General features: G+C 39.5%; 1 protein-coding gene across 1 annotated transcript in view; it reads right to left on the minus strand.

Moving 5' to 3' along the window:
* MNAT1 (MNAT1 component of CDK activating kinase) overlaps nt 1–8876 on the minus strand; it is a 203261-nt gene extending 194385 nt beyond the window's left edge. Inside the window, exon 1 of the mRNA XM_055304419.1 lies at nt 8680–8876. Within this exon, the coding sequence (XP_055160394.1) occupies nt 8680–8768 (89 nt within the window). The 5' untranslated portion in view covers nt 8769–8876. The remainder of the gene's footprint in view (nt 1–8679) is intronic.
* Nucleotides 8877–9495: the final 619 nt, after the last annotated feature.

Consider the following 9495-nt stretch of genomic DNA (forward strand, 5'->3'; position numbering starts at 1 on the left):
AAAAAAAAAAAAAAGGAGCCCAAAAAGGTTATGTAAAGGGAACCAAAGATACAAGTAACAGCTAACTTCCCATCATAAACAACAGAGATCGGAAAATAATGGTATCTTTCAAGTGGTGAAATGCCAACCTCTAATTTCACATTCAGCAAAAATATCCTTCACACAGTAGAGCCAAATAAAAACACATTCAGATAAAATCTAGGAGAATCATTCAACAGACCCTACACTACAAGAAATGCTAAGGAAAATTCTTCAGGCAGAAGAAAACGAGGACAACTCTAAAATCAAATCCAAAGAGAAGAAGGAAGACACCAAAAACAGTAAATAAGTTAGGTGAATATAAAAGACTACATTTTACCACTTTACATCCACTAGGATGGCTATAATCCAAAAAAAAAGTTAAATAATAGGTGCAGGCAAACAATGTAGAGAAACTGAAGCTTCATACATAGCTAATGAGAATATGAAATGGTGTGGCCACTTTGATAAAGTCTTGCAGTTCCTCAAATAGTAAAACTTAGAGTTATCATATGATCCAAAAATCATACTCCTAAATACATAATTGAGAGAAACAAAATCATTTGTCTCCACAAAAATCTGTACATGATAGGATGCCTGGATGGCTCAGCAGTTTAGCAGCTGCCTTCAGCCCAGGGCATGATCCTGGGGACCCAGGACTGAGTCCCATATCAGGCTCCCTGCATGCATCTCCCTCTGCCTATGTCTCTGCCTCCCTCTGTGTCTCTCATGAATAAATAAATAAATAAATCTTTTTAAAAAAATCTATACATGAATGTTCACAGCAACATTATTCATAATACCCCAAAAATGAAAACAACCCAATGTCCATCAACTAATGAATGGATAAAAAAAATCTGATATATCCACATAATGGAATATTACTTAGTAACTAAAAGAAATGAAGTCCTGATACATGCTACAACATGGATGAACCATAAAAATAATATTCTAAGTAAAAGCCAATCAAAGAGGACCATATATTGAATGATCCCATTTATGTGAAATGCCCAGAACAGGCAATCTGTAGAGACAGAAAGTAAGATTAACGGTTGCCTCAGGCTATGAGGGGCAACAGGGGAGAGGGAATGTTTGGAGGGTGATGGCTAAATGATGAGAGGTTTCTTTATGAAGTGGCAAAAATAGGGACACCTGGGTGGCTCAGTGGTTGAGTGTCTGCCTATGGCTCAGGGCATAATCCCAGAGTCCTGGGATCAAGTCCCACATCAAGCTCCCTGCAGGAAGCCTGCTTCCTCCTCTGCCTGTATCTCTGCCTCACTCTCTGTATCTCTCATGAATAAATAAAATCTTTTTTTAAAAAAAAAAGGGGGGGGGGAGTGGCAAAAAAAAGTTCTAAAGTTGATTATGGTAATGGATGCATATCTCTGAGAATATGCTTAAAAGCCACAAACTGTACAATTAAAATGGATGAATTTGGGACGCCTGGGTGGCTCAGCCCTTAAGTGTCTGCCTTCGGCTCAGGGAGTGATCCTGGAGTCACAGGATCAAGTCCCACATCAGGCTCCCTGAATGGAGCCTGCTTCTCTCTCTGCCTATGTTTCTGCTTCTCTCCCTCTGTGTCTCTCATGAATGAATAAATAAAATCTTAAAGTGGATGAATTTTATAGTATGTGAACTATATCTCAATAAAGGTGTTTTTAAAAAGACTTTTTTAATTTTATACTTTTCCTTAAAGATAACTGTTTAAAGCAAAAATAACAATACTGAATCATTTATAGAAGTAAAAGATACATCAGCAGCATAAAAGATGAGATAGGTGAGTAAACAGAATTACCTTGTTCACATTTGTGAAGTATGAAATGGGAAGTAAAAAAATAGGGAGTGTCAGATGTTGACTCTAAATAGACTTTGATAAAGATATACATTGTTATACCTACAGAAACCACTCAAAAATATTAAAAATATTAAAATAACAACAAGGAGCTATTGCTAATTGGCCCAATTAGCAATACTTTACTTACTTTAAAATACCCAATTAATCAAAATAAAGAAAGGAAAAAGAACAAAAACCAAAAGAAACAAATGAAAAACATGTATACTTAAACCCAATGAGTTCAAAAAAAAAAAAAACCCAATGAGTTCAATAATTACATTAAATATAAAGGGACAAATACACCAATTAAAAGGCAGAAATTGTTGGACCAGGTAAAAAAAAAGCAAGACATTAACTACTGATATAAGACATACATTGGTTGAAGGTAAAAGGATGAAGCAGATATACTATCAAATGGTAAGCATAAGAAAACTAACATAACTATTTAATTCAGACAGAAACTTCAGGACAAAGAGTACTACAAGAGACAAAAAGAGATTTCAGGATGACAAAAGGAGATAGTCATCAGGAAGACATAGCAATCCTAAATATCTATACCTAATAAGAGAACTTCAAAATAAATGAAGTATAACAGAACTAAAAGGAAAACTGACAAATCCACAATCTAGTTGGAGTAATTGATAAAATGCATAGACAAAATAAGATCTGAGTAACACTAGCAACCAAGTTGACCTAATTGAGATTTATAATACACTACACCCGACAGCCACAGAACATTCTTTTCAAACATACATTGATTGCTCACCAAAATAGACCATTTGCTGGATTATAAATAAGTTCTCAGAAAATTTCAAAAGACTGGAATTTAATAGAGTATGTTCTCTTGGGGCACCTGGGTAGCTCAACTGATTAAGCATCTGCATTTGGCTCAGATCATGATCTCAGGGTTCTGGGATCGAGTCCCACATTGATTCCAACTCCCTGCTCAGGAGGGAGTCTGCTTCTCCCTCTCCCATTGCCCCTCCACCCTGCTTGTGCTCACTCTCAAATAAATAAAATCTTTAAAAAAAAAAAAATATGTTCTCTTTCCACAAGAGAAAATTAGAAATTAACAATATACCTAGAAAGTCCTCTTTTTCAAATTATTTTGCCTAGAATGAGTGCCTTTTCATATTTTGCCTGCCCAAATGAGACACTTTTTTTTTTTAATTTATTTACTTATGAGAGACACATACAGAGAGAGGCAGAGACACAGGCAGAGGGAGAAGCAGTCTCCATGCAGGGAGCCCGATGTGGGACTCCATCCCGGGACTCCAGGATCACTCCCTGAGCCGAAGGCAGGCGCTAAACCACTGAGCCACCCAGGGATCCCTGACACTTTATTCTACAAAAAGATACTATATAAGCCTAGAATATCAGTTAAAAGAAATAAATGTCACTTATGAATCACTCTTTCCAACAATAAATAAATTGAACCTTAATCTAATAGAGCTCTAAATATAACTAATACTTTAGAGAAAATATGGAGGAACATATTAATACCACAGAAATGCAATCAGCAAAATTCATAGTAACTCATAAGTAGGTGAGAGAGTGCTCGCTTCAGCAGCACATATACTTAAAAAAAAGTAGGTGAGAGAAACAGGAACAGAGAAAAAAGGGAAGAAACAGAGCGAGAAAGATCTTAAGTAAATATGCCAAAATACTGACTTTTATGTATCAGGACATGTTTATTTGACTACTTTGTGTCTTACACACGTTTAAAATGAAAACAGTAGGGGCATCTAGGTGGCATCCAGCACCTGCCTTCAGCCGGGGCAGTGATCCCAGCCCCGCATCAGGTTCCCTGCTCACGGGAAGCCTGCTTTTCCCTCTCCTCCTCCCTTGTCCCCTGTCTCTGTCTCTGTCTCTCTCTCTCAAATAAATAAAGTTTTTTAAAAAAGAAAAAAGTAGTAAAATCAAATACATGTGGGATGCCTGAGTGGCTCAGTGGTTGAGTGTCTGTCTGCCTTTGGCTCAGGTCGTGATCCTGGAGTTCCGGAATCAAGACCTGCATCAGGCTCCCTGCAGGAAGCCTGCTTCTCATGTGCGTGTTGGCCATATCTATGTCTTCCTCTGTGAGATTTCTGTTCATGTCTTTTGCCCATTTCATGATTGGATTGTTTGTTTCTTTGCTGTTGAGTTTAAGAAGTTCTTTATAGATCTTGGAAACTAGCCCTTTATCTGATACGTCATTTGCAAATATCTTCTCCCATTCTGTAGGTTGTCTTTTAGTTTTGTTGACTGTATCCTTTGCTGTGCAAAAGCTTCTTATCTTGATGAAGTCCCAATGGTTCATTGTTGCTTTTGTTGCTTTTGCCTTCCTGGATGTATCTTGCAAGAAGTTACTGTGGCCAAGTTCAAAAAGGGTGTTGCCTGTGTTCTCCTCTAGAATTTTGATGGAATCTTGTCTCACATTTAGATCTTTCATCCATTTTGAGTTTATCTTTGTGTATGGTGAAAGAGAGTGGTCTAGTTTCATTCTTCTGCATGTGGATGTCCAATTTTCCCAGCACCATTTATTGAAGAGACTGTCTTTCTTCCACTGGATAGTCTTTCCTCCTTTATGGAATATTAGTTGACCATAAAGTTGAGGGTCCACTTCTGGATTCTCTATTCTGTTCCATTGATCTATGTGTCTGTTTTTGTGCCAGTACCACACTGTCTTGATGACCACAGCTTTGTAGTACAACCTGAAATCTGGCATTGTGATGCCCCCAGCTATGGTTTTCTTTTTTAAAATTCCCCTGGCTATTCGGGGTCTTTTCTGATTCCATACAAATCTTAAAATAATTTGTTCTAACTTTCTGAAGAAAGCCCATGATATTTTGATAGGGATTGCATTAAACGTGTAAATTGCCCTGGGTAACATTGACATTTTCACAATATTAATTCTGCCAATCCATGAGCATGGAATATTTTTCCATCTCTTTGTGTCTTCCTCAATTTCTTTCATGGCCAACACGCACATGAGAAAATGCTCTGCATCACTTGCCATCAGGGAAATACTAATCAAAACCACAATGAGAAACCACCTCACACCAGTGAGAATGGGGAAAATTAACAAAGCAGGAAACCACAAATGTTGGAGAGGATGCGGAGAAAAGGGAACCCTCTTACACTGTTGGTGGGAATGTGAACTGGTGCAGCCACTCTGGAAAACTGTGTGGAGGGTCCTCAAAGAGTTAAAAATAGACCTGCCCTACGACCCAGCAATTGCACTGCTGGGAATTTACCCCAAAGATGCAGATGCAATGAAACGCTGGGACACCTGCACCCCAATGTTTATAGCAGCAATGTCCACAATAGCCAAACTGTGGAAGGAGCCTCGGTGTCCGTCAAAAGATGAATGGATAAAGAAGATGTGGTTTATGTATACAATGGAATATTACTCAGCCATTGGAAATGACAAATACCCACCATTTGCTTCAACGTGGATGGAACTGGAGGGTATTATGCTGAGTGAAGTAAGTCAATCGGAGAAGGACAAACATTATATGTTCTCATTCATTTGGGGAATATGAATAATAGTGAAAGGGAATAGAAGGGAAGGGAGAAGAAATGGGTAGGAATATCAGAAAGGGAGACAGAACATGAAGACTCCTAACTCTGGGAAACGAACTAGGGGTGGTGGAAGGGGAGGAGGGTGGGGGGTGGGGGTGAATGGGTGACTCTCACTGAGGGGGGCACTTGATGGGATGAGCACTGGGTGTTATTCTGTATGTTGGCAAATTGAACACCAATAAAAAATAAATTTATTATTTAAAAAAGAAAAAAGGAAGCCTGCTTCTCCCTCTGCCCACCCCCCTCAATCTCCCTCATGAATAAATAAATAAATCTAAATGAATGAATGAATGAATGATGATGGATGGATGGATGGATGAAAAATTTCCAGAGACAAGTTTTGCCAAGAATGGCTGGGATTAAAAATTAAATTATTAAAGACTTGGTTAAATGAGAATTAGATATAACTGACTTCATCTAATTCAATATGCCTACAGAATTCTATGAAAGAATTCTATGAAAGGCCTGTTTCTTAAAACAGGTAGCCCTGAAAAAGAAAAAAAATTACCCTTTTCTGTAATTAAAAAAAAGCTCATCCTTGAATTTAAAAACATGGAATCCAATCTTCTTTTCTGTACATGTAATCGATTCATTTGTGTGTTTGCTGAACTGAATTGATACAAAAGAGGATATGCTTCCTCAATTTATTAGCAGGTAAGGAGGGAAGTATTTTCATAAGGTTTCACTTCCTTTCTCCTTTTTGCTCCTGTATTTTGTCCCACAAACAGTACACCTTTTTTTTTTTTTAAGATTTTATTTATTTATCCATGAGAGACACAGAGAGAGAGAGAGAGGCAGAGACACAGGTAGAGGGAGAAGCAGGCTCCATGCCAGGAGCCCGACACGAGACTCGATCCCAGGACTCCAGGATCAGGCCCTGGGCTGAAGGCGGCGCTAAGTAAGGCGGGCTGCCCACAGTACACCTTCCTAATTAATCTTTCCATAATCCTATATTTCTTATCCTTTTTTTTTCTTTTCTTATCTTTTATGAATCACTACCCCTACTCACTCTATCACAATAGGGTCATTATAATTAAAACTATCACTTTAATATCTTATAGTCTATTAAATTCATTTAAAGATAATCATTATTGTGCAAGTCCTTCATAGTACTCCAAATGACTCTTGTTTTAATTTCATTTCTGCTCAGCACACATACTATCCACAAGTAATAATGATAATATGATAACCAGTATATATTAAACAAATACTGTATTTGACAGTAGAGACAGAAACTCTACAAAACACCTCCAAATATTTTACATATATTATTTAATCCTCAAACACTGTAATATAAATAGTGCTATCTCTATTGTACAAGTAAAAAAATGAGCACAAGGAGTTAGTAATTTGCCCAAAGAATTCAAAATCATAAGTTTATTCTCTTAGCCAATATTCTGTATTATTTTATTCATTTTGTTCATAGTTCAAAAAAGAACTATAAAATGCAGTCTATATCTAACAAGTTAGCAAATAAACCAAAATAAATGAAACACAAGAATAACTATTATTTTTTAAGATTTTCTTTTTTAAGTAATCTCTACACCCTACAGTGTCAAACTCACAACCCCAAGATCAAGGGTCGCATGCTCTACCAACTGAGCCAGCCAGGCCCCCAGTAACTTAGACAATTCTTAACTCTTAGGAAAAAACAAAAAGGACTAAAGATACAACAAAAGCAATCTATAATTAAAAATAAATTATTTCATAATTGTCTAATAAAAATGCTGTTTATTTTAATCAAATTTTCTGATTAGCTCATTTCTACTAGGCAAAATGTCTACCAGAAAATTACATTTAGTATCCTTCCAAAAAAGCAAATTCACTTTCTTTGAGCACCAACAAACCTGATCCTGGAAAATGAAGAGACACTGAACAAAATCTCTCTAATATATACACTGTTTGTCTCACTTCCCTTTTCCATGCATTCTACTCGATTACTTTTACCTTATTTCTCATCTTAAACCATGCAATCACATTTCTACTGCATTTCCTTTGCTGAATAAAGCAAAGGAAAGTAAAAATAAGACAAAAGTACCAATTAAACAATAAACCTTATAATTATTATAACTACAACTGATCATGCCAGTTTTGCTTACCCAAAGACCCAGTCTGGGCAGCCCAGGTTGGCTCAGAGGTTTAGTGCTGCCTTCAGCCCAGGGCCTGATCCTGGAGACCCGGGATCGAGTCCCACGTCAGGCTCCCTGCGAGGAGCCTGCTTCTCCCTCTGCCTGTGTCTCTGCCTCTCTCTATGTCTCTCATGAATGAATAAATAAAATCTTAAAAAAAAAAAAAGACCTAGTCTATCACGCTGTAGATTACCCATTATTTTTTATTTCTAGGAAACCTCAGAGAGAGTACAGGAATATATGCTCGCCATAACATACCACCTTTAATCCCAAAGGGCTTGATAGACCCACCTTTACTGAACTACATGTGACCAGAAAAATGTGGCAAGAAACATGCTGACCAACTCCTGCACTTATTCTCCAAAACACACAAAACTCAACCTCTTTCCCCGTCCCCTTCCCAAAAATGAGCGTTCTAGAGGCAGAGATGCTGCGTTCCAATTCTAGCAGTGCCCACTTAATAAGGGACCTTGAGCAGTCTCGGCCTCCTTCCCTGCGAAATGGGAATACGACAACTACTTACCTCATGGGGGCTGCCGTGGGAATGAAGTGAGACAGTTCACGGTAAAGGTTCAGAACACTGGCTGGCACATTAAGGTGCGCTCATTAAATGCCAGCCATCATTCTATCTCCAAAATTAACTGCGGAGAATCTAGCCTTTCTCCCTTTCGGTGATGAGAATCTAACCAAACTCCATCAGGGAAAACTGGCATACAGACTAAAGTAGTTTTGTTTTCATCGCAATTTCGCCCACGCCAAAACAAACAAATAAATAAATAAAAACATTTTGCGTGAAATTTAACACTCCCAATTCCCCTCACGCTCTTAACCAGCGACAGGTCTGGACCCCAGTGGTCAACACAGTCTGGAAATCCATCGGCTACGAAGGGGGAAACCTGACAACTGCTGGGTGCTCCATCTGGGTCCCAGCAGTCCGAAGCAGGCCAGCGCGGCTCAGGGCTGGCGGCTTAGGTCCGTTTAGAGAACCTTTCCCATTCCCCACCCTCCCCACCCCCCCCCAGTGTCGAAACGAACGCCGCCCTTCCCCCCCGAGCCGAGGCCAAGCCATCTCCCAGCTCTCTCGTCCCACCCTGCGCCTCTCACCCCCACGGAACCCACTGTCTCCCGACTCACAGAGTGTGTCCGCACACATTCACCATCAGCTTCAAGGAGGGGTTCCGGTATTTAGTGGTCTTACACCGGGGGCAGCCCTGATCGTCCATGGCGCCTCCTTTCCCGCGGACGCTCCCCGACGTCGGCTTCAGATACAGCCAGAGCACCCCCAAACCTCCGCCGACCCGACGCCAAGCGGGTTCCTACCAACAGGCGCTCGGCCGAGGCGGTCCCTCTACGAATGAGCACCGGCCGGGGGGGCGAGACACTGCAGCACAAACGTTCCGGCGGCCAGTTTTCTGGTCCCGCGGCTGGGGGCTTGGTCTTCGCTTCCGTAGGCCAACACACTACTTAAGGCAGATTTCAGGGAGGGATTATTAAAATGGTAAATTGTACACAGAGCTCCGTCTCCGAGCATCTAGCAGTATTTTTCAAGGAAACTCTGAAAACATAGATTCCATCTTGTACTCTCTGGAAGCATTACCATGATTTCAAAGATTTATGCCCTGTGTACATAATCAATAATTCAGACCGGCATTTTCTTTGGAACAATTTGATAGCCTGTGCTTTATACTCTCCTTTATACTTGCACAGTCATGCAAGCACAGAAAATACTTATGCATTCGCAGATAAAAATTTGGAAAAATTATCTAGAATATAAGTCTCTATATAGACGTTAAACGCTGTATTTTTCACTAAAATGTCAGGTACTTCTATAAATATCTGGCATCTGCTCCGCAGAGAACCACTGACTTCAAGACTGTCAAAGGTACTTGACAGTGTCACCTGGTTCTTAAACCTCCAACACCCCCCAAGAATATAATACACTTTATTTCA

This window comes from Nyctereutes procyonoides, unplaced genomic scaffold (genome assembly GCF_905146905.1).
Source record: "Nyctereutes procyonoides isolate TBG_1078 unplaced genomic scaffold, NYPRO_anot_genome, whole genome shotgun sequence".
Taxonomy (NCBI): Eukaryota; Metazoa; Chordata; class Mammalia; order Carnivora; family Canidae; genus Nyctereutes; species Nyctereutes procyonoides.